At 52.2% G+C, this 22680-nt stretch overlaps 1 protein-coding gene across 1 annotated transcript in view; it reads left to right on the forward strand.

The window, feature by feature from the left end:
• LOC122542625 (small ribosomal subunit protein eS27) overlaps positions 1–14236 on the forward strand; it is a 43251-nt gene extending 29015 nt beyond the window's left edge. The window contains exons 3-4 of the mRNA XM_043680604.2: positions 8000–8110; positions 14006–14236. Coding sequence (XP_043536539.1) covers positions 8000–8110; positions 14006–14034 — 140 coding nt within the window. The 3' untranslated portion in view covers positions 14035–14236. The remainder of the gene's footprint in view (positions 1–7999; positions 8111–14005) is intronic.
• The last annotated feature ends 8444 nt before the right edge of the window (positions 14237–22680 follow it).

Below are 22680 nucleotides of genomic sequence, written 5' to 3' on the forward strand. Positions count from 1 at the left end.
CTCTGTGCCCCTATTGCAGTCTCTGTGGCCCTGTAGCAGTCTGTGTGCCCCAATAGCAGTCTCTGTGCCCCTGTAGCAGTCTGTGTGCTCCTATAGCAGTCTCTGTGCCCTTGTAGCAGTCTCTGTGCCCCTATAGCAGTCTCTGTGGCCCTGTAGCAGTCTGTGTGCTCCTATAGCAGTCTCTGTGCCCTTGTAGCAGTCTCTGTGCCCCTATAGCAGTCTCTGTGCTCCTGCAGCATCTCTGTGCCCCTATAGCAGTCTCTGTACTCCTGTCGCAGTCTCTGTGGCCCTGTAACTGTCTCAGTGCCCCTGTAGTAGTCTCTGCGCCCCTATAGCAGTCTCTGTGCCCTTGTAGCAGTCTCTGTGCCCCTATAGCAGTCTGTGTGCCCCTGTAGTAGTCTCTGTGCCCCTATAGCAGTCTCTGTTCTCCTGTAGTAGTCTCTGCGCCCCTATAGCAGTCTCTGTGCCCTTGTAGCAGTCTGTGCCCCTATAGCAGTCTCTGTGCCCTTGTAGCAGTCTCTGTGCCCCTGTAGCAGTCTCTGTGCCCTTGTAGCAGTCTCTGTGCCCCTATAGCAGTCTCTGTGCCCCTGTAGCAGTCTCAGTGCCCCTGTAGCAGTCTCTGTGCCCCTGTAGCAGTCTCTGTGCCCCTGCAGCAGTCTCTGTGCCCCTGTAGCAGTCTCTGTGCCCTTGTAGCAGTCTCTGTGCCCCTCTAGCAGTCTCTGTGCCGCTGCCGCAGTCTCTGTGCCGCTGTAGCAGTCTCTGTGCCGCTGTAGCAGTCTCCGTGTCCCTACAGCAGTCTCTGTGCCCCTGTAGCAGTCTCTGTGCCCCTATAGCAGTCTCCGTGTCCCTACAGCAGTCTCTGTGCCCCTGTAGCAGTCTCTGTGCCCTTGTAGCAGTCTCTGTGCCCCTATAGCAGTCTGTGTGCCCCTGTAGAAGTCTCTGTGCTGCGAAAGCAGTCTCTGTGCTGCTATAGCAGTCTCTGTGCTCCGATAGCAGTCTCCGTGTCCCTACAGCAGTCTCCGTGCCCCTGTAGCAGTCTCCGTGCCCCTGTAGCAGTCTCTGTGCCCCTGTAGCAGTCTCTGTGCCCCTGTAGCAGTCTCTGTGCACCTGTAGCAGTCTCTGTTCGCCTATAGCAGTCTCCGTGCCCCTATAGCAGTCTCCGTGCCCCTATAGCAGTCTCTGTGCCCCTATAGCAGTCTCTGTGCCCCTGTAGTAGTCTCTGTGCCCCTATAGCAGTCTCTGTGCTCCTGTAGTAGTCTCTGCGCCCCTATAGCAGTCTCTGTGCCCTTGTAGCAGTCTCTGTGCCCCTATAGCAGTCTCTGTGCCCTTGTAGCAGTCTCTGTGGCCCTGTAGCAGTCTCTGTTCTCCTGTAGCAGTCTCTGTGCCGCTGTAGCAGTCTCTGTGCCCCTGTAGCAGTCTCTGTGCCCCTATAGCAGTCTCTGTGCTCCTGCAGCATCTCAGTGCCCCTATAGAAGTCTCTGTGCTCCTGTCGCAGTCTCTATGCCCCTGTAACTGTCTCTGTGCCCCTGTAACTGTCTCAGTACCCCTGTAGCAGTCTCTGTGCCCCTATAGCATTCTGTGTGTCCCTGTAGCAGTCTCTGTGCCCCTGTAGCAGTCTCTGTGCCCCTATAGCAGTCTCTGTGGCCCTGTAGCAGTCTCTGTTCTCCTGTAGCAGTCTGTGTGCCCTGTAGCAGTCTCAGTGCCCCTGTAGCAGTCTCTGTGGCCCTGTAGCAGTCTCTGTGCCCCTGTAGCAGTCTCTGTGCCCCTGTAGCAGTCTCTGTGCCCCTGTAGCAGTCTCTGTGGCCCTGTAGCAGTCTCTGTGCCCCTATAGCAGTCTCTGTGCTCCTGTCGTAGTCTCTGTGGCCCTGTAGCAGTCTCTGTGCCCCTGTAGCAGTCTCTGTGCCGCTGTAGCAGTGTCTGTGCCCCTATAGTAGTCTCTGTGCCCCTATAGCAATCTCTGTGCCCCTGTAGCAGTCTCTGTGCCCCTGTAGCAGTCTCAGTACCCCTGTAGCAGTCTCTGTGCCCCTATAGCAGTCTCTGTGCCCCTATAGCAGTCTCTGTGCCCCTATAGCAGTCTCTGTGGCCCTGTAGCAGTCTCTGTGCCACTGTAGCAGTCTCCGAGCCCCTGGAGCAGTCTCTGTGCCCCTGTAGCAGTCTCTGTGGCCCTGTAGCAGTCTCTGTGGCCCTGTAGCAGTCTCTGTGGCCCTGTAGCAGTCTCTGTGCCCCTATAGCAGTCTCTGTGGCCCTGTAGCAATCTCTGTGCCCCTGTAGCAGTCTCTGTGCCCCTATAGCAGTCTCTGTGCCCCTGTAACTGTCTCAGTACCCCTGTAGCAGTCTCTGTGCCCCTATAGCAGTCTCTGTGCCCCTACAGCAGTCTCTGTGGCCCTGTAGCAATCTCTGTGCCCCTGTAGCAGTCTCTGTGCCCCTATAGCAGTCTCTGTGCCCCTGTAACTGTCTCAGTACCCCTGTAGCAGTCTCTGTGCCCCTATAGCAGTCTCTGTGCCCCTATAGCAGTCTCTGTGGCCCTGTAGCAGTCCCTGTTCTCCTGTAGCAGTCTCTGTGCCGCTGTAGCAGTGTCTGTGCCCCTATAGCAGTCTGTGTGCCCCTTTGGCAGTCTCAGTGCCCCTGTAGCAGTCTCTGTGCCCCTGTAGCAGTCTCCGTGCCCCTACAGCAGTCTCTGTGGCCCTGTAGCAGTCTGTGTGCCCCTGTAGCAGTCTCTGTGCCCCTATAGCAGTCTCTGTGCCCCTATAGCAGTCTCTGTGCCCCTAAAGCAATCTCTGTGGCCCTGTAGCAGTCTCTGTGCCCCTATAGCAGTCTCTGTGCTCATGTAGCAGTCTCTGTGCCCATATAGCAGTCTGTGTGCCCCTATAGCAGTCTGTGTGCCCTTGTAGCAGTCTCTGTGCCCCTACAGCAGTCTCTGTGCCCCTACAGCAGTCTCTGTGCCCCTATAGCAGTCTCTGTGCCCCTGTAACTGTCTCAGTACCCCTGTAGCAGTCTCTGTGCCTCTATAGCAGTCTCTGTGCCCCTGTAACTGTCTCAGTACCCCTGTAGCAGTCTCTGTGCCCCTATAGCAGTCTCTGTGCCCCTATAGCAGTCTCTGTGGCCCTGTAGCAGTTCCTGTTCTCCTGTAGCAGTCTCTGTGCCGCTGTAGCAGTGTCTGTGCCCCTATTGCAGTCTGTGTGCCCCTGTAGCAGTCTCAGTGCACCTGTAGCAGTCTCTGTGGCTCTGTAGCAGTCTCTGTGCCTCTGTAGCAGTCTCTGTGGCCCTGTAGCAGTCTGTGTGCCCCTGTAGCAGTCTCTGTGCCCCTATAGCAGTCTGTGTGCCCCTGTAGCAGTCTCTGTGCCCCTATAGCAGTCTGTGTGCCCCTGTAGCAGTCTCTGTGCCCCTATAGCAGTCTCTGTGCCCCTGTAGCAGTCTCTGTGCCCCTGTAGCAGTCTCTGAGCCCCTATAGCAGTCTCTGTGCTCCTGTCGCAGTCTCTGTGCCCCTATAGCAATCTCTGTGGCCCTGTAGCAGTCTCTGTGCCCCATAGCAGTCTCTGTGCTCATGTCGCAGTCTCTGTGCCCCTATAGCAGTCTGTGTGCTCCTGTCGCAGTCGCTGTGCCCCTGTAACTGTCTCAGTACACCTGTAGCAGTCTCTGTGCCCCTATAGCAGTCTCTGTGGCCCTGTAGCAGCCTCTGTGCCACTGTAGCAGTCTCTGTGCCCCTGTAGCAGTCTCTGTGCCCCTATAGCAGTCTCTGTGGCCCTGTAGCAATCTCTGTGCCCCTGTAGCAGTCTGTGTGCCCCTACAGCAGTCTCTGTGCCCCTATAGCAGTCTCTGTGCCCCTGTAACTGTCTCAGTACCCCTGTAGCAGTCTCTGTGCCCCTGTAGCAGTCTCTGTGCCCCGATAGCAGTCTCTGTGGCCCTGTAGCAGCCTCTGTGCCACTGTAGCAGTCTGTGTGCCCCTATAGCAGTCTGTGTGCCCCTATAGCAGTCTGTGTGCCCCTGTAGCAGTCTGTGTGCCCCTGTAGCAGTCTGTGTGCCCCTGTAGCAGTCTCTGTGCCCCTACAGCAGTCTCTGTGCCCCTACAGCAGTCTCTGTGCCCCTACAGCAGTCTCTGTGCCCTGTAACTGTCTCAGTACCCCTGTAGCAGTCTCTGTGCCTCTATAGCAGTCTCTGTGCCCCTGTAACTGTCTCAGGACCCCAGTAGCAGTCTCTGTGCCCCTATAGCAGTCTCTGTGCCCCTATAGCAGTCTCTGTGGCCCTGTAGCAGTTCCTGTTCTCCTGTAGCAGTCTCTGTGCCGCTGTAGCAGTGTCTGTGCCCCTATTGCAGTCTGTGTGCCCCTGTAGCAGTCTCAGTGCCCCTGTAGCAGTCTCAGTGCCCCTGTAGCAGTCTCTGTGGCCCTGTAGCAGTCTCTGTGCCTCTGCAGCAGTCTCCGTGCCCCTACAGCAGTCTCTGTGGCCCTGTAGCAGTCTCTGTGCCCCTGTAGCAGTCTCTGTGCCCCTATAGCAGTCTGTGTGCCCCTGTAGCAGTCTCTGTGCCCCTATAGCAGTCTGTGTGCCCCTGTAGCAGTCTCTGTGCCCCTGTAGCAGTCTCTGTGCCCCTGTAGCAGTCTCTGTGCCCCTATAGCAATCTCTGTGGCCCTGTAGCAGTCTCTGTGCCCCTATAGCAGTCTCTGTGCTCATGTCGCAGTCTCTGTGCCCCTATAGCAGTCTGTGTGCTCCTGCAGCATCTCTGTGCCCCTATAGCAGTCTCTGTGCTCCTGTCGCAGTCTCTGTGCCCCTGTAACTGTCTCAGTACACCTGTAGCAGTCTCTGTGCCCCTATAGCAGTCTCTGTGGCCCTGTAGCAGCCTCTGTGCCACTGTAGCAGTCTCTGTGCCCCTACAGCAGTCTCTGTGGCCCTGTAGCAATCTCTGTGCCCCTGTAGCAGTCTCTGTGCCCCTATAGCAGTTTCTGTGCCCCTGTAACTGTCTCAGTACCCCTGTAGCAGTCTCTGTGCCCCTATAGCAGTCTCTGTGCCCCTATAGCAGTCTCTGTGGCCCTGTAGCAGTCCCTGTTCTCCTGTAGCAGTCTCTGTGCCGCTGTAGCAGTGTCTGTGCCCCTATAGCAGTCTGTGTGCCCCTTTGGCAGTCTCAGTGCCCCTGTATCAGTCTCTGTGCCCCTGTAGCAGTCTCCGTGCCCCTACAGCAGTCTCTGTGGCCCTGTAGCAGTCTCTGTGCCCCTGTAGCAATCTCTGTGCCCCTGTAGCAGTCTCTGTGCCCCTGTAGCAGTCTCTGTGCCCCTGTAACTGTCTCTGTGCCCCTGTAACTGTCTCTGTGCCCCTGTAACTGTCTCAGTACCCCTGTAGCAGTCTCTGTGCCCCTATAGCAGTCTCTGTGGCCCTGTAAGTGTCTCAGTAACCCTATAGCAGTCTCTGTGCCCCTATAGCAGTCTCTGTGCCCCTATAGCAGTCTCTGTGGCCCTGTAGCAGTTCCTGTTCTCCTGTAGCAGTCTCTGTGCCGCTGTAGCAGTGTCTGTGCCCCTATTGCAGTCTCTGTGCCCCTGTAGCAGTCTCACTGCCCCTGTAGCAGTCTCAGTGCCCCTGTAGCAGTCTCAGTGCCCTTGTAGCAGTCTCTGTGCCCCTATAGCAGTCTCTGTGCCCCTGTAGCAGTCTCTGTGCCTCTGTAGCAGTCTCCGTGCCCCTACAGCAGTCTCTGTGGCCCTGTAGCAGTCTGTGTGCCCCTGTAGCAGTCTCTGTGCCCCTATAGCAGTCTCTGTGCCCCTATAGCAGTCTCTGTGCCCCTATAGCAGTCTGTGTGCCCCTGTAGCAGTCTCTGTGCCCCTGTAGCAGTCTCTGTGCCCCTGTAGCAGTCTCTGTGCCCCTATAGCAGTCTGTGTGCCCCTGTAGCAATCTCTGTGCCCCTGTAGCAATCTCTGTGCCCCTGTAGCAGTTTCTGTGCCCCTATAGCATTCTCTGTGCCCCTGTAGCATTCTCTGTGCCCCTGTAGCAGTCTCTGTGCCCCTGTAGCAGTCTCTGTGCCCCTATAGCAGTCTCTGTGCTCCTGTAGCAGTCTCTGTGCCCCTATAGCAGTCTCTGTGCTCATGTCGCAGTCTCTGTGCCCCTATAGCAGTCTATGTGCTCCTGCAGCATCTCTGTGCCCCTATAGCAGTCTCTGTGCTCCTGTCGCAGTCTCTGTGCCCCTGTAACTGTCTCAGTACACCTGTAGCAGTCTCTGTGGCCCTGTAGCAGCCTCTGTGCCACTGTAGCAGTCTCTGTTCTCCTGTAGCAGTCTCTGTGCCGCTGTAGCAGTGTCTGTGCCCCTATAGCAGTCTGTGTGCCCCGTAGCAGTCTCAGTGCCCCTGTAGCAGTCTCTGTGCCCCATAGCAGTCTCTGTGTCCCTATAGCAGTCTCTGTGCCCTTGTAGCAGTCTCTGTGCCCCTATAGCAGTCTCTGTGCCCCTATAGCAGTCTCTGTGTTCCTGTAGCAGTCTCTGTGTTCTTGTAGCAGTCTCTCTGCCCCTATTGCAGTCTCTGTGCCCCTGTAGCAGTCTCTGTGCCCCTATTGCAGTCTCTGTGGCCCTGTAGCAGTCTGTGTGCCCCAATAGCAGTCTCTGTGCCCCTGTAGCAGTCTGTGTGCTCCTATAGCAGTCTCTGTGCCCTTGTAGCAGTCTCTGTGCCCCTATAGCAGTCTCTGTGGCCCTGTAGCAGTCTGTGTGCTCCTATAGCAGTCTCTGTGCCCTTGTAGCAGTCTCTGTGCCCCTATAGCAGTCTCTGTGCTCCTGCAGCATCTCTGTGCCCCTATAGCAGTCTCTGTACTCCTGTCGCAGTCTCTGTGGCCCTGTAACTGTCTCAGTGCCCCTGTAGCAGTCTCTGTGCCCCTATAGCAGTCTGTGTGCCCCTGTAGCAATCTCTGTGCCCCTGTAGCAATCTCTGTGCCCCTGTAGCAGTCTCTGTGCCCCTATAGCATTCTCTGTGCCCCTGTAGCATTCTCTGTGCCGCTGTAGCAGTCTCTGTGCCCCTGTAGCAGTCTCTGTGCCCCTGTAGCAGTCTCTGTGCCCCTATAGCAGTCTCTGTGCTCCTGTAGCAGTCTCTGTGCCCCTATAGCAGTCTCTGTGCTCATGTCGCAGTCTCTGTGCCCCTATCGCAGTCTATGTGCTCCTGCAGCATCTCTGTGCCCCTATAGCAGTCTCTGTGCTCCTGTCGCAGTCTCTGTGCCCCTGTAACTGTCTCAGTACACCTGTAGCAGTCTCTGTGCCCCTATAGCAGTCTCTGTGGCCCTGTAGCAGCCTCTGTGCCACTGTAGCAGTCTCTGTTCTCCTGTAGCAGTCTCTGTGCCGCTGTAGCAGTGTCTGTGCCCCTATAGCAGTCTGTGTGCCCCGTAGCAGTCTCAGTGCCCCTGTAGCAGTCTCTGTGCCCCATAGCAGTCTCTGTGTCCCTATAGCAGTCTCTGTGCCCTTGTAGCAGTCTCTGTGCCCCTATAGCAGTCTCTGTGCCCCTATAGCAGTCTCTGTGTTCCTGTAGCAGTCTCTGTGTTCTTGTAGCAGTCTCTCTGCCCCTATTGCAGTCTCTGTGCCCCTGTAGCAGTCTCTGTGCCCCTATTGCAGTCTCTGTGGCCCTGTAGCAGTCTGTGTGCCCCAATAGCAGTCTCTGTGCCCCTGTAGCAGTCTGTGTGCTCCTATAGCAGTCTCTGTGCCCTTGTAGCAGTCTCTGTGCCCCTATAGCAGTCTCTGTGGCCCTGTAGCAGTCTGTGTGCTCCTATAGCAGTCTCTGTGCCCTTGTAGCAGTCTCTGTGCCCCTATAGCAGTCTCTGTGCTCCTGCAGCATCTCTGTGCCCCTATAGCAGTCTCTGTACTCCTGTCGCAGTCTCTGTGGCCCTGTAACTGTCTCAGTGCCCCTGTAGCAGTCTCTGTGCCCCTATAGCAGTCTGTATGCCCCTGTAGCAGTCTCTGTGCCCCTATAGCAGTCTGTGTGCCCCTGTAGCAGTCTCTGTCTTCCTGTAGCAGCAGAGCAATGACAGTGTTTGTGTGTTTCTCTCATAGGCTGCTACAAGATCACAACCGTATTCAGCCATGCTCAGACGGTGGTGCTATGTGTCGGTTGCTCCACGGTTCTGTGCCAGCCCACTGGTGGCAAGGCACGCCTGACTGAAGGTAAATGTGGAATCTGTCCAACACGATGCTGACCTGGTCTCCATGACCCCATGTTGACCCAGTCTCCATGACCTCGTGCTGACCCAGTCTCTGTGTCCCCGTGCTGACCCGGTCTCTGTGTCCCCGTGCTGACCCGGTCTCCGTGTCCCCGTGGTGACCTGGTCTCTGTGTCCCCGTGCTGACACAGTCTCCGTGTCCTCATGTTGATCCGGTCTCTGTGACCCCGTGCTCACCCGGTCTCTGTGACCCCGTGCTGATCCAGTCTCCGTGTCCCCGTGCTGACCCGGTCTCCGTGTCCCCGTGCTGACCCAGTCTCCGTGTCCCCGTGCTGACCCGGTCTCTGTGTCCCCGTGCTGACCCAGTCTCTGTGTCCCCGTGCTGACCCGGTCTCTGTGTCCCCGTGCTGACCCGGTCTCCGTATCCCCGTGCTGACCCGGTCTCCGTGTCCCCGTGGTGACCCGGTCTCTGTGTCCCCGTGCTGACCCGGTCTCCGTGTCCCTGTGCTGACCCAGTCTCTGTGTCCCCGTGCTAACCCGGTCTCTGTGTCCCCGTGCTGACCCAGTCTCCGTGACCCCGTGCTGACCCGGTCTCTGTGTCCCCGGGCTGACCCAGTCTCTGTGTCCCCGTGCTAACCCGGTCTCTGTGTCCCCGTGCTGACCCGTCTCCGTGTCCCCGTGCTGACCCGGTCTCCATGACCCCGTGCTGACCCGGTCTCCGTGTCCCCGTGCTGACCCGGTCTCCGTGTCCCCGTGCTGACCCGGTCTCCGTGTCCCCGTGCTGACCCGGTCTCTGTGTCCCCGTGCTGACCCGGTCTCTGTGTCCCCGTGCTGACCCGGTCTCTGTGTCCCCGTGCTGACCCGGTCTCCGTGTCCTCATGTTGACCCAATCTCTGTGTCCTCGTGCTGACCCGGTCTCTGTGTCCCCGTACTGACCCAGTCTCTGTGTCCTTGTGCTGACCCAGTCTCTGTGTCCCCGTGCTGACCCAGTCTCTGTGTCCCTGTGCTGACCCAGTCTCTGTGACCCCATGCTGACCCGGTCTATGTGTCCCCGTGCTGACCCGGCCTCTGTGTCCCCGTGCTGACCCGGTCTCTGTGTCCCCGTGCTGACCCGGTCTCTGTGTCCCCGTGCAGACCCGGTCTCTGTGTCCTTGTGCTGACCCGGTCTCTGTGACCCCGTGCTGACCCGGTCTCCGTGACCCCGTGCTGACCCGGTCTCTGTGTCCCCGTGCTGACCCGGTCTCTGTGTCCTTGTGCTGACCCGGTCTCTGTGACCCCGTGCTGACCCGGTCTCTGTGTCCCCGTGCTGACCCGGTCTCCGTGACCCCGTGCTGACCCGGTCTCTGTGTCCCCGTGCAGATCCGGTCTCTGTGTCCCCGTGCTGTCCTGGTCTCTGTGTCCCCGTGCTGACCTGGTCTCTGTGTCCCCGTGCTGACCCGGTCTCTGTGTCCCCGTGCTGTCCTGGTCTCTGTGTCCTCATGCTGACCCGGTCTCTGTGACCCCATGCTGTCCTGGTCTCCGTGTCCCCATGCTGTCCTGGTCTCCGTGTCCCCGTGCTGACCCGGTGTCTGTGTCCCCGTGCTGACCCGGTGTCTGTGTCCCCGTGCTGACCCGGTGTCTGTGTCCCCGTGCTGACCCGGTGTCTGTGTCCCCGTGCTGACCCGGTCTCCGTGACCCCGTTACGACCCAGTGTCTGTGTCCCCGTGCTGACCCGGTCTCTGTGACCCCGTGCTGACCCGGTCTCTGTGACCCCGTGCAGACCCGGTCTCTGTGACCCCGTGCTGAACCGGTCTCCGTGTCCCCGTGCTGACCCGGTCTCTGTGACCCCGTGCTGACCCGGTCTCTGTGACCCCGTGCTGACCCGGTCTCCGTGTCCCCGTGCTGACCCGGTCTCTGGGACCCCGTGCTGACCCGGTCTCCGTGTCTCCGTGCTGACCCAGTCTCCGTGTCCCCGTGCTGACCCAGTCTCCGTGTCCTCATGTTGACCCAATCTCTGTGTCCTCGTGCTGATCCGGTCTCTGTGTCCCCGTGCAGATCCGGTCTCTGTGTCCCCGTGCTGACCCAGTCTCTGTGTCCCCGTGCTGACCCGGTCTCCGTGTCCTCATGTTGACCCAATCTCTGTGTCCTCGTGCTGACCGGGTCTCTGTGTCCCAGTGCAGACCCAGTCTCCGTGTCCCCGTGCTGACCCAGTCTCCGTGTCCCCGTGCCGACCCAGTCTCCGTGTCCCCGTGCTGACCCAGTCTCCGTGTCCCCGTGCTGACCCGGTCTCCGTGTCCCTTTGCTGACCCAGTCTCTGTGTCCTCATGTTGACCCGGTCTCTGTGACCCCGTGCTGACCCAGTCTCTGTATCCTCATGTTGACCCGGACTCTGTGACCCCGTGCTGACCCGGTCTCTGTGTCCTCATGTTGACCCAGTCTCTTTGTCCTCATATTGACCCGGTCTCCGTGACCCCGTGCTGACCTGGTCTCTGTGTCCCTGTGCTGACCTGGTCTCTGTGTCCCCGTGCAGACCCGGTCTCCGTGTCCCCGTGCTGACCCGGTCTCTGTGTCCCCGTGCTGACCCGGTCTCTGTGTCCCCGTGCTGACCCGGTCTCTGTGTCCCCGTGCAGATCCGGTCTCTGTGTCCCCGTGCTGACCCGGTCTCTGTGTCCCCGTGCTGACCTGGTCTCTGTGTCCCCGTGCTGACCCGGTCTCTGTGTCCCCGTGCTGTCCTGGTCTCTGTGTCCTCATGCTGACCCGGTCTCTGTGTCCCCATGCTGACCCGGTCTCCGTGACCCCGTGTTGACCCAGTCTCTGTGACCCAGTGCTGAACCGGTCTCTGTGTCCCCGTGCTGAACCGGTCTCTGTGTCCCCGTGCTGAACCGGTGTCTGTGTCCCCGTGCTGACCCGGTGTCTGTGTCCCCGTGCTGACCCGGTGTCTGTGTCCCCGTGCTGACCCGGTGTCTGTGTTCCCGTGCTGATCCGGTGTCTGTGTTCCCGTGCTGACCCGGTGTCTGTGTTCCCGTGCTGACCCGGTGTCTGTGTTCCCGTGATGACCCGGTGTCTGTGTTCCCGTGCTGACCCGGTCTCCGTGACCCCGTGCAGACCCAGTGTCTGTGTCCCCGTGCTGACCCGGTCTCTGTGACCCCGTGCTGACCCGGTCTCTGTGACACCGTGCAGAGCCAGTGTCTGTTTCCCCGTGCTGAACCGGTCTCTGTGACACCGTGCAGACCCAGTGTCTGTTTCCCCGTGCTGACCCGGTCTCTGTGACTCTCTGCTGACCCGGTCTCTGTGACCCCGTGCAGACCCGGTCTCTGTGACCCCGTGCTGAACCGGTCTCTGTGTCCCCGTGCTGACCTGGTCTCTGTGACCCCGTGCTGACCCGGTCTCTGTGACCCCGTGCTGATCCGGTCTCTGTGACACCGTGCAGACCCAGTGTCTGTTTCCCCGTGCTGACCCGGTCTCTGTGACTCTCTGCTGACCCGGTCTCTGTGACCCCGTGCTGACCCGGTCTCTGTGACCCAGTGCTGACCCGGTGTCTGTGTCCCCGTGCTGACCCGGTGTCTGTGTCCCCGTGCTGACCCGGTCTCTGTGTTCCCGTGCTGACCCGGTCTCCGTGACCCCGTGCAGACCCAGTGTCTGTTTCCCCGTGCTGACCCGGTCTCTGTGACCCCGTGCTGACCCGGTCTCTGTGACACCGTGCAGACCCAGTGTCTGTTTCCCCGTGCTGACCCGGTCTCTGTGACCCCGTGCTGACCCGGTCTCTGTGACACCGTGCAGACCCAGTGTCTGTTTCCCCGTGCTGACCCGGTCTCTGTGACTCCCTGCCGACCCGGTCTCTGTGACCCCGTGCAGACCCGGTCTCTGTGACCCCGTGCAGACCCGGTCTCTGTGACCCCGTGCAGACCCGGTCTCTGTGACCCCGTGCAGACCCGGTCTCTGTGACCCCGTGCTGACCCAGTCTCAGTGTCTCTGTGCTGACCCGGTCTCCAAGACTCCGTGCTGACCTGGTTTCTGTGACCCCGTGCTGACCCGGTCTCTGTGACCCTGTATTGACCCAGTCTCTGTGACCCCGTATTGACCCAGTCTCAGTATCTCTGTGGTGGCCCGGCCTCCATGATTCCCGTGCCTATGATTCGCCTATGTTCTAAAGAAAAATGTCCTTGCTTGTCCAACCTCTCCCTGTAACTCAGACCAGCGAGTCCTGGCAACATCCTTGTGAATTTCTTCTGCACTTTTTCCAGTTTAATAACATCCTTCCTATAACAAGTTGACCAAAACTGAACACAATACCCCAAGTATGGCCTTACCAATGTCCTGTGTAACTGCAACATAACTTCCCAACGTCTATACTCAATACCCTGACTGATGAAGGCCAGTGTGCCAAAAGCCTTCTTCACTGCCTTGTCCACCTGTGACCCCACTTTCAGAGAACTGTGAACCTGAACGCCAAGATCCCTCTGTTTCACTATATTCCTTAAGGCCCTACCATTCACCATGAAACTCCTATCTTGTTTAGGCTTTCCTAAATGCAAGACCTCACACTTATCTATTAAACTCCATTTGCCATTTCTTGGCCCACTCCCCCAGCTGATCAAGGTCCTGCTGCAATTTCTGATAACCTTCCTCACTGTCCATGACACCACCTATTTTAGTGCCATCAGCAAACGTACTAATCATTCCTTCTAGATTTTCATCGAAATCATTGATATGAATAATAAACGGCAATGCGCCCAGCACCAACCCCTGAGGGACACCGTCAGTCACAGGCCTCCAGTCCAACAGCATCCTTCCACTATTACCCTCTGCTTCCTAGCATTGAGCCAATTATGTATCCAATTTGCCAGCTCGCCCTGGATTCTGTGCAATCTAATCTTCTAGAGTAGCCTACTTATCAAAGGCCTCACTGAAATCCATGTAGACTATGTCTACCGGCCTGTCCTCGTCAACCTTCCTGGTCACTTCATCAAAGAACTCTAACAAATTTGTGAGGCAATGATCTCCCACTTACAAAGCCATGCTGACTGCTCCTAATCAAACCCTGTCTTTCCAAATGCATGTATATCTTATCTCTCAGAATCTTCTCAAGTAACTTACCCACCACAGATGTTAAACTTACTGGTCTGTTGTTCCCACGCTTTTCCTTGTAGGCCTTCTTAAATAATGGCACAACATTCGCTACCCTCTAGTCTTCTGGGACCTCACCCGTGGTTAATGCAAATGCAAAAACATCATCCAGGGCCCCCGCAATTTCTCCTCTAGGCACATGAAGTTTTCTTGGATATACCTGGTCCAGACCAGGAGATTTATCCACCTTCATGCATTCTAATACATTCTAAAACACTTCTTCTACTATGATATGGACTGTCCCCAAGACATCACCACTAAGTTCCCCAAGTTCCCAAGTCTTCCTGTCTTGCTCCACGGTAAACACAGAGGAGAGATATTCATTGAGAACCTCACCCATCTCCTGCGGTTCTACACACATTTATGTCCAGTTTGATCCTTAAGGGGTCCTATTCTCTCTAGTTACTCTATCTCCTTTAATATACTGAAAGTCCCTGTTTGGATTCACCCTCCTGAGCTAAGCTCAGCTAAGACTATCTCGTGCCCCCTTTTCGCCTTCCTGATTTCCTACTTCAGTAAACTCCTGTATTCCCTGTATAACTCCAGGGATTCCCTTTAATCCCAGCTGCCTGTACCTGAGACGTGCCTCCTTTTTCAGGTCAAAGCCTCAATATCTCTTGTCATCCAGAGTTCCCCATTCCTGCCAACCTTGCCCTTCACCTTCACAGGAACATATAGATCTCGACAGAGATTACGACAGTTACATAGAAATTTACAGCACAGAAGCAGGCCATTCGGCCCAACCAGTGGTGCGCTAGTATTTTGTCACCATTCTGCTTTCTGTTTTGTCTAGGCTGTTCATTCCGGAGAAAGCAACACTGAGTGACATGTGCGGGAGGACAGTCTTGGCAACGTGACTGTACCGATGATCAATGACCTTCACCAGGATATGGGGCTGTTATTTCATTGATTGCAATGAATGTGATTGTACATTGCAGTTGGCTAAAATGGGCATTTATAGTTTTTCACTGTCTATTGTCCACAGCATCTAACTAATAAAATCAGAACTGTGTTCATGATCCAATCCATGAGGTGCATATCATTGCGACTGTGCAACGTTCTTACGTTTTTTGGGATATCTGAATGGGAGTAGGCCATTCAGCCCCTCGGGCCTTCTCTGCTATTGCAGACCACAGCTGACCCATCTACTTCACCGTACCCTTAAATCTCATTTGTACCTAGAAATCAATGGCTCTGTCTTGACCAGACTCAGTGACTGAGCTTCCACAACCTCTGAGCTAGAGAAATGATGGAGATTCAACACCTTCTGAATGAAGAAATTCCTCCTCATCTCAGTCCTAAATGGCCAACTTCTTACTCCAAGACTGTATCCCCTGGTTCAAGACCCACCACAGCCAAGGGGTGCATCCTTTCTTTAACTACTGAAAGGTTTAATTTGAGTGATGATTTTTCTTTTTTCCCTATTCATTCTAGGGACATTGACAGCACTGGCAAAACTGGTATTTACTGCCCATCCTTTTGTTGCAGTTTAAGCGTCATGGCATTCAGTCACATTGGCATTAAAGGGTCCACGTATCAGTGAACCCATTTTGTGATGGACCAGGCCAGACCCCCTCAAAACATTTCAGAAAAGTAGGCCGGATCCTAACCTTGCTAGTTGTTTTAAGCAGGTGTACAGTGGATATTCCAGGAGGGATGCAGCTGGTCAAACCAATTTGTTTCAAACAAAACAGAATTTATTTACAAGATTACCAAGTGAAGCACAAATAAAAGAGATCAGAATACAGAATAACTTATCCTCTCCGAAAACCCAACAGATCATCCCGTGCGTGGGCGGCACGGTGGCACAGTGGTTAGCACTGCTGCCTCACAGCGCCAGAGACCCGGGTTCAATTCCCGCCTCAGGCGACTGACTGTGTGGAGTTTGCAAGTTCTCCCCGTGTCTGCGTGGGTTTCCTCCGGGTGCTCCGGTTTCCTCCCACAGTCCAAAGATGTGCAGGTCAGGTGAATTGGCCATGCTAAATTGCCCGTAGTGTTAGGTAAGGGGTAAATGTAGGGGTATGGGTGGGTTGCGCTTCGGCGGGTCGGTGTGGACCTGTTGGGCCGAAGGGCCTGTTTCCACACTGTAAGTAATCTAATCTAATCTAATCTAATCTAAACTTAATGCTGCTGTTCCAAATACTTGCGGCAATCCACATGAGCACCCCTTGGCACCAAAAGGTAAAATCAAACACAGGGTCTTACAGGAGAGATGTCAGAGAGAGCGAGGGTCAGCATGGACCTGCTTCTTTGGGTCCAGTAGCTTTAAAACTGACTGAACAGCCAAACCAAACCAGAGAGAAGCTGAGCTGGGAGAACTGGCCACTCCCCTTTCATTGTACAAGTGTTTTTTTTTAAATTGAAAGCCTTTTCCCTGAGGCAGTATCTGTTAGCTATAAACAAACAGGCCTGAAAACCCATCCAAGTCCAGACTTTTCAGAACCTGTGTTTTTATGACCTCCTGAAAAAGAAATCTAAGGACAACATAATCTTGTTAAAGGAGCAGCTTTGTCACAAATTAGATTTCCACAGCACACCGAAAACTCCCCGAGTGCAATCTTTAGCTGCAGTCACATTTTCAATGGGGATTTGAGCCTCCTGGATTATTTATGATATACTATTTGGCTACTTTCGACAAGATCTCCAGTAGGGTACTTTTCAGGTTACATTGGGATAAAGCCTGTGTTTACGAGAGATGATGTAAAATGTGGCCTAGTCACAGAGTCATACAGCACGGGAACAGACCCTTTCGGTCCAACCAGTCCATGCCAAACGTAATCCCAAACTAAACTAGTCCCACCTGCCTGTTGCTGGCCCATATCACTGCAAAACTTTACTATTCATTCACTTATCCAAATATCTTTAAACATTGTAACTGTACCCGCATCCACAAGGGTAAGAAATCAATGATTTTAAAAGGGAGCTGGAGGACAACAGGAACAGGCCTGACTGATTGTTCCACAGAGAGCTGTCATGTCTTCAATGGGCCAAATAGCCTTGTTCTATGATGTAATTCACTCTGTGACAAGCAACGATTCCGATATATGAAAGACTCTCTCTCTCCCCTCAAGAATGTGTCATGTTTTTAGGAAGAGAGTTCCAGGGCTCTGGCCCAGTGGTAGTGAAGGAACAGCGATAACATTTCCAAGTCAGGATGTTGTATGCCTTGGAAGGGAACTTGCAAGTGGTGGTGCTCCCACATATCTGCTGTACTCGGAGGTGCTGAAGTTTGTGTGATTAGAAGGTGCCATCAAATGTGAGACACTCCAGTGTGTCTTGTAGATGGGACACAATGTGGATGGACTCTGCTCACACTGGGATTCAATCAATAACTCTCTGAGGCTCTTCTTTAAAATATATTGTAATCCGTCATGTGTAAGAGACACGATTGGACTTTGGGTTCCAGAGAGACCTTGGAAGTGCTTCATTAGGCCTTTTCTGAGGACAATTAATCCCAAAGCTATGGCTGTGACATCACCAATAGGCCAGACCAAGTAAGGTGACCCATTTGGGAGCAAGTCACTGCAGATACTGGAATCTGTACTGAAAACGACAAAGGCTAGAGATCACAGCGGGTCAGGCAGCGTCTGTGGAGAGAGAGCAACCAATGTTTCAAGTTTAGATGACACCTCATCAGAGGTGACCAATTTCCTTCCCTAAAGGATATGAGTTAGCCAGATGAGATTTTACTATAAAATTCTTGGTCTTTTTGTGCGAGTTAGAATATTTAGATAAAAATAAGAAACGTGGAAATTAGGAACAAAAACAAAACTTGCTGGAGAAACCGAGCAGGTCCGGCAGTATCTGTGAAGTGAAAGCTTTCTTCAGCATGTTTTAATATTTAGAGTCTGCTGAAGTAAAGAAAACATTAACTTAATTGAGAAACTCTGGCTTCATCTTGTAGGAGAAGTGCAATCTCATGTGATATCCTGTCACTTCCTGTCTATCACACAGTTAGACATAACCCTTTATATATATTTTTTCTGTGAGATACAGTGAAAGGCAACAGGCGTACAAATTTTTATTCAGTTTCCATCAACAGGAAGAAAGGAAACACCCAAGTGGCCAGTGACAAGCATCAAAGGGCAATGCTGTGTGATCAAACAGTGAGGGGGAGGGCAGGGACTAAATCAAAATAGAGTTGGAGGGGGAAATAATACACTCCACTCCCTGCGGTGCCCACCTCTCCCTGAAAATACATAACCCTTTATATTGCATTTACAGCAGTTAATGGTAGTTAATGTGATCACCGTTACTGATTTACAATTGGTTTAAGATTTATTAAGTGCATTTAAATTCAACTGGTGTCATTTGAATCCAGATCCTCAGAGCATTGGCATGGACCTGTACTCCAGACCCATGGATATCACATTATCAGATCATTAGTCGTTAGAATGAAGTTTTGCCCATTCTTGAAACATTATGTCGACTTTCAAACTATTGAAGTCAGTGTTTTTTGTGTAATGCCCAGGTCATGGATAGAGTCATCGAGATGTACGGCATGGACACAGACCCTTTGGTCCAACTCAACCATGCCAACCAGATACCCTCAATTAATCTAGTCCCATTTGCCAGCACCCGGCCCATATCTCTCCAAACCCTTCCTATTCATATCCCCATCCAGATGCCTTTTAAATGTTGTAATTGTACCAGCCTCCACCACTTCCTCTGGCAGCTCATTCCATACACACACCACTCTCTGTGTGAAAACATTGCTCCTTATGTCCCTTTTAAATCTTTCCCCCCTCACCCTAAACTAGATTTGGACTTCCATACCTGAGGGAAAAGGCTTTGTCTATTTACCCTGTCCATATCCCTCATGATTTTATAAACCTCTATCGAGTCACTCCTCAGTCTCTGACGCTCCAGGGAAAACAGCCCCAGCCCCTCCCTACAGCTCAAACCCTTCAACCCTGGCAACATCCTTGTAAATCTTCTCTGAACCCTTTCAAATTTCACAACATCCTTCCTATAGAAAGGAAACCAGAATTGAATGCAGTATTCCAAAAGTGGCCTAACCAATGTCCTGTACAGCTGCAACATGACTTCCCAACTCCTATAATCAGTGTCCTGACCAATAAAGGCAAGTGTACCAAACATCTTCTTCACTACCATGTTTACTTGAAACTCAACTTGCAAGGAACTATGAACCTGCGTTCCAAGGTCTCTTTGTTCAGCAACACCCCCCGGGACCTTACCATTAAGTGAAAAGGTACTGCCCTGATTTGCCTACCAAAATGTAGCACCTCACATTTATCTGAATTAAACTAAATCCTACTCAAAAGGAAGGCAGTGCACAGTGTCCCTCCCTCCCACCATTTATCATTCTGATCATTAGAACTGATCTGAACCCTGGCTCATAACCACCTTAATTCTGAATAGCTTTGTGCTTTAAAACTGATACATGATGCCATCTGTTGGTATCGTTATGGATCAGACCAGACCTCCTCAAAATATATCAGGAAGTAGCCTAGACCCTAGCTCTTTCTTATTTCAAGGATAAAGGTCAGGTGTTGTGTTCCAGATGCAATTTGATCAACTGTCAATCAACTTAACATTAAACAATTTATTCAAACACAATAGTTAAAATACAACAAAAAATGAACTTGAAATAATGTAACTCTATTGGAAAACGTAACAAAATAATAGATACTGTAACTATTACTAACTAATTGTTCCAATATGGTAAAATCCCATAAACAGACCCGTGGCAAAAAGGCAAAGTCAGATCGTCTCACATGTAGTCGTCCAATCCAGGAGGAAAAAACTTTAAAAGACCATTCTGAGAGAGAGAGAGAGAGACTGTAGCATCCAGGAATGATTCCTTCCAATCCTGCTGAGACCCTAGCAACAGCTGCTGAAAAGTAAACCTAAAATCCTGGTCCATGAGCACATGAGCACACCCATTCAGGATGCTTCTATTGTTCCAGTTTTTAAAAAATTGCAAGGCTTCATAAGTTCTTCTCATAGACTGCTGAGCACCTGCTACTAATCTCTCTCCAAAAGAAGCCAGGACAAAACACACCTCTTAAAGCTACAGTATCATCATAGCACCAAAGACCTGCAGTGGCAGCACTTGGGCAAGCAGATGCTACTGGTTTCAAATGGAAGATTATGGTTCAATCCCATTGTCAAGACTTGCATATCTCTATTCAGTGCACACTCCAGGCTGATGCTTCAGGCCAGTGCGAAGGGAACACAACACTGTCGATGAAACATGAAGACCTGTCTGCCCTCTCAGGTAGGTCTTTGAAGAAGAGTAGGGTTCAATGGTCATTGAATCATAGAGCATGGAGACAGGCCCTTTGGCCCAAACTGGTCCATACTGACCGAAGTGTCCATCTGCACTAACCCCATTTCCCTGCACCTGGCCCTTATCCTTCTAATCTTTTCCTATCCATGTATTTGTTCAAATGCCTTTTAAATGTTGTTAATATACCCACCTCAAACACTTGTGTCGGTAACTCATTCCATATGGGTAAAAGATTTGCCCCTCAGGTTCCCTTTTATTCTTTCCCTCTTACCTTAAACTGATGCCCTCTAGTCCTTGATTCCCCAACCCTGGGAAAAAGACTGAGTGCATTCACCCTATCCATGCCTCTCATGATCTTATACACCTCTACAATATCCCCCCTCAGTCTCCTACACTTTAAAGAAAAATGTCCTAGTTTGTCCAACCTCTCCCTATAACTCAGACCCTTGAGTCCTGGCAACATCCTTGTAAATTTCTTCTACACTCTTTCCAGTTTAATAACATCCAAAACGGAAAACAATACTCCAAATGAAACCTCACCAATGTCCTATACAACTTCAACATAACTTCCCAACTTCTCTACTCAGTGCCCTGACTGATGAAGGGCAGTGTGTCAAAAGCCTCCTTCACTGGCCTGTCTACCTGTGACTCTACTTTTCGCAGCTTATTGACCTGGGTCAATAACTGTCCCTCAATCAGTGACACGAGGTTGTCTTGGTCACGATCACATTGGTGATTGTGGGAGCATGCTGCACACAAATAGGTAGCTGTGTTTCCTTCATTGCAATGATTACATTTCTAAAGCACTTCATTAGCTCTAAAGCACTTTAGGTCATGCCGCGGTTCCGTGAGAGGTGCTGTAGAGGTGCAAACCTTTCACTGTCGAGTACCCCGGCTCTGCTGGAACCCTCGGAGGTCAGGCTGTGTAACAGATATGGGCCGTCACTGGACTGTTTCCTGGAGGGAAGTTGAATTTGACAGCAATCCCATAACCTCTACCACCAGGAATGACAAAGGCAGCAGATACAGGGAAACACTGTCACTGCTAATGTCCCTTGGCCTGGCGTGGAGCCAATCAGTGTTCCCTCACCATCACTGGGTCAAATTCCTGGAACTCTCTCCAGGATAACATTGTGGGGTTAGATACAATACTTGGACCACAGTGGTTCAGAAAGGTGGCTCACCATCACCTTCTCAAGGGTAATGAGGGATGGACAGTACATGTTGCTCTGTACCAGTAATGCCTACTTCCCATGAATGAATAAAAAATATCACTTGAGGACAGAAGGAGGCTATCTGGCCGTTCAGGCTTCAGCTCGTTCACTCTAGAGCAGAAATCAAATATTTATCATTAGTTCACTTTCCTTATAATTTTTAATCTGATATCTTTACTATTTACAGCTTTATCTTAAGAAACCCTTCGTATCCCTTTAGGACAAGTGCCTGCTATGTATCTGTGCTATCTCCTTGGAAGGCCTCCCATCACTCACTTGCCATTTTCCTTGCCAAACATTGATTCCAGTCAATTTAGATCAGAGCTCCATTCTACTCACTGATGTTTGCCTTTTCTTTTCAGTTGAGAACTTTCATATTTGATTGGTTCTTGTCATTTTCCATAACTACACGAAACGGGCGGCATGGTGGTTCAGTGGTTAGCACTGCTGCCTCACAGCGCCAGGGATCTAGGTTCGATTCCAGCCTCGGGCGACTGTCTGTGTGGAGTTTGCACATTCTCCCTGTGTCCGCGTGGGTTTCCTCCCACAGTCCAAAGACATGCAGCTCAGGTGAATTGGCCATGTTAAACTGCTCATAGTCTTAGGTGCATTAGTTAGAGGGAAATGGGTCTGGATGGGTTACTCTTCAGAGAGTCGGTGTGGACTGGTTGGGCCGAAGGGCCTGTTTCCACACTGTAGGGAATCAAAAACTTAATGATATGATCCAAAAACAGAGTGCCAGGGAAACTCAGCAGGTCTGGCAGCATCTGTGGAGAGAGAAACAGAATTAATGCTTCAAGCCTGGTGTCTAAAAGTTAAAGTTCTAAATTGGAGGAAGGCTAATTTTGACAGTATTAGGCAAGAACTTTCAAAAGCTAATTGGGGGCAGATGTTCGCAGGTAAAGGATCAGCTGGAAAATGGGAAGACTTCAGAAATGAGATAACAAGAGTTCAGAGACAGTATATTCCTGTTAGGGTGAAAGGAAAATCTGGTAGGTATAGGGAATGCTGGATGACTAAAGAAATTGAGGTTTTCTTTGCAGGACTTATATACTTAATGGTAAGGTCTCAGGGAGTGTTGCTGAACAAAGAGACCTTGGAGTGCAGACTCATTGCTCCTTGAAAGTGGAGTCACAGGTAGGTAAGATAGTGAAGAAGGCATTTGGTATACTTTCCTTTATTGATTAGGATTTGGAGACACCGGTTTTGGACTGGAGTGGACAAAATTAAAACTCACACAACACCAGGTTATTGTCCAACAGATTTATTTGGAAGCACTAGCTTTCCACAATCACCTGATGAAGGAGCAGCGCTCCAAAAGCTAGTGCTTCCAAATAAACCTGTTGGACTATAACTTGGTGTTGTGTGATTTTTAATTTTATTGGTAAGAGTATTGAGTACAGGAGTTGGGAGGTCACGTTGCAGCTGAACAGGACATTGGTTAGGCCACTTTTGGAATATTGTGTGAAATTCTGGTCTCCTTCCTATCGGAACTTGAAAGGGTTCAGAAAAGATTTACAAGGATGTTGCCAGGGTTGGAGGATTTGAACTATAGGGAGAGGCTGAACAGGCTGGGGCTGTTTTCCTTGGAGCATTGGAGGCTGAGGGGTGACATTATAAAGAATTATAAAATCATGGGGGGGCATGGATAGGGTAAATAGACACGATCTTTTCCCTAGGATGGGAAAGTACAGAACTCGAGAGCATAGGTTTAGGGTGAGAGGGCAAAGATATAAAAGGGACCTAAGGGACAACTTTTTCTCACAGAGGGTGGTGTATGTATGGAATGAGCTGCCAGAGGAAGTGGTGGAGGCTGGTACAATTACAGCATTTAAAAGGCACCTGGATGGGTATATGAATAGGAAGGATTTGGAGGGAAATAGGCCAAGGGCTGGCAAATGCGACTAGATTAGGTTAGGATTTCATGGTCGGCATGGATGAGTTGGACCGAAGGGTCTGTTTCTGTGCTGTATATCTCTGTGACTCTATGACCCTGACTGA

The sequence above is a fragment of the Chiloscyllium plagiosum genome, unplaced genomic scaffold (genome assembly GCF_037043375.1).
Source record: "Chiloscyllium plagiosum isolate Xiang-an unplaced genomic scaffold, Cpla_swu_hap1 HiC_scaffold_42, whole genome shotgun sequence".
NCBI lineage: Eukaryota > Metazoa > Chordata > Chondrichthyes > Orectolobiformes > Hemiscylliidae > Chiloscyllium > Chiloscyllium plagiosum.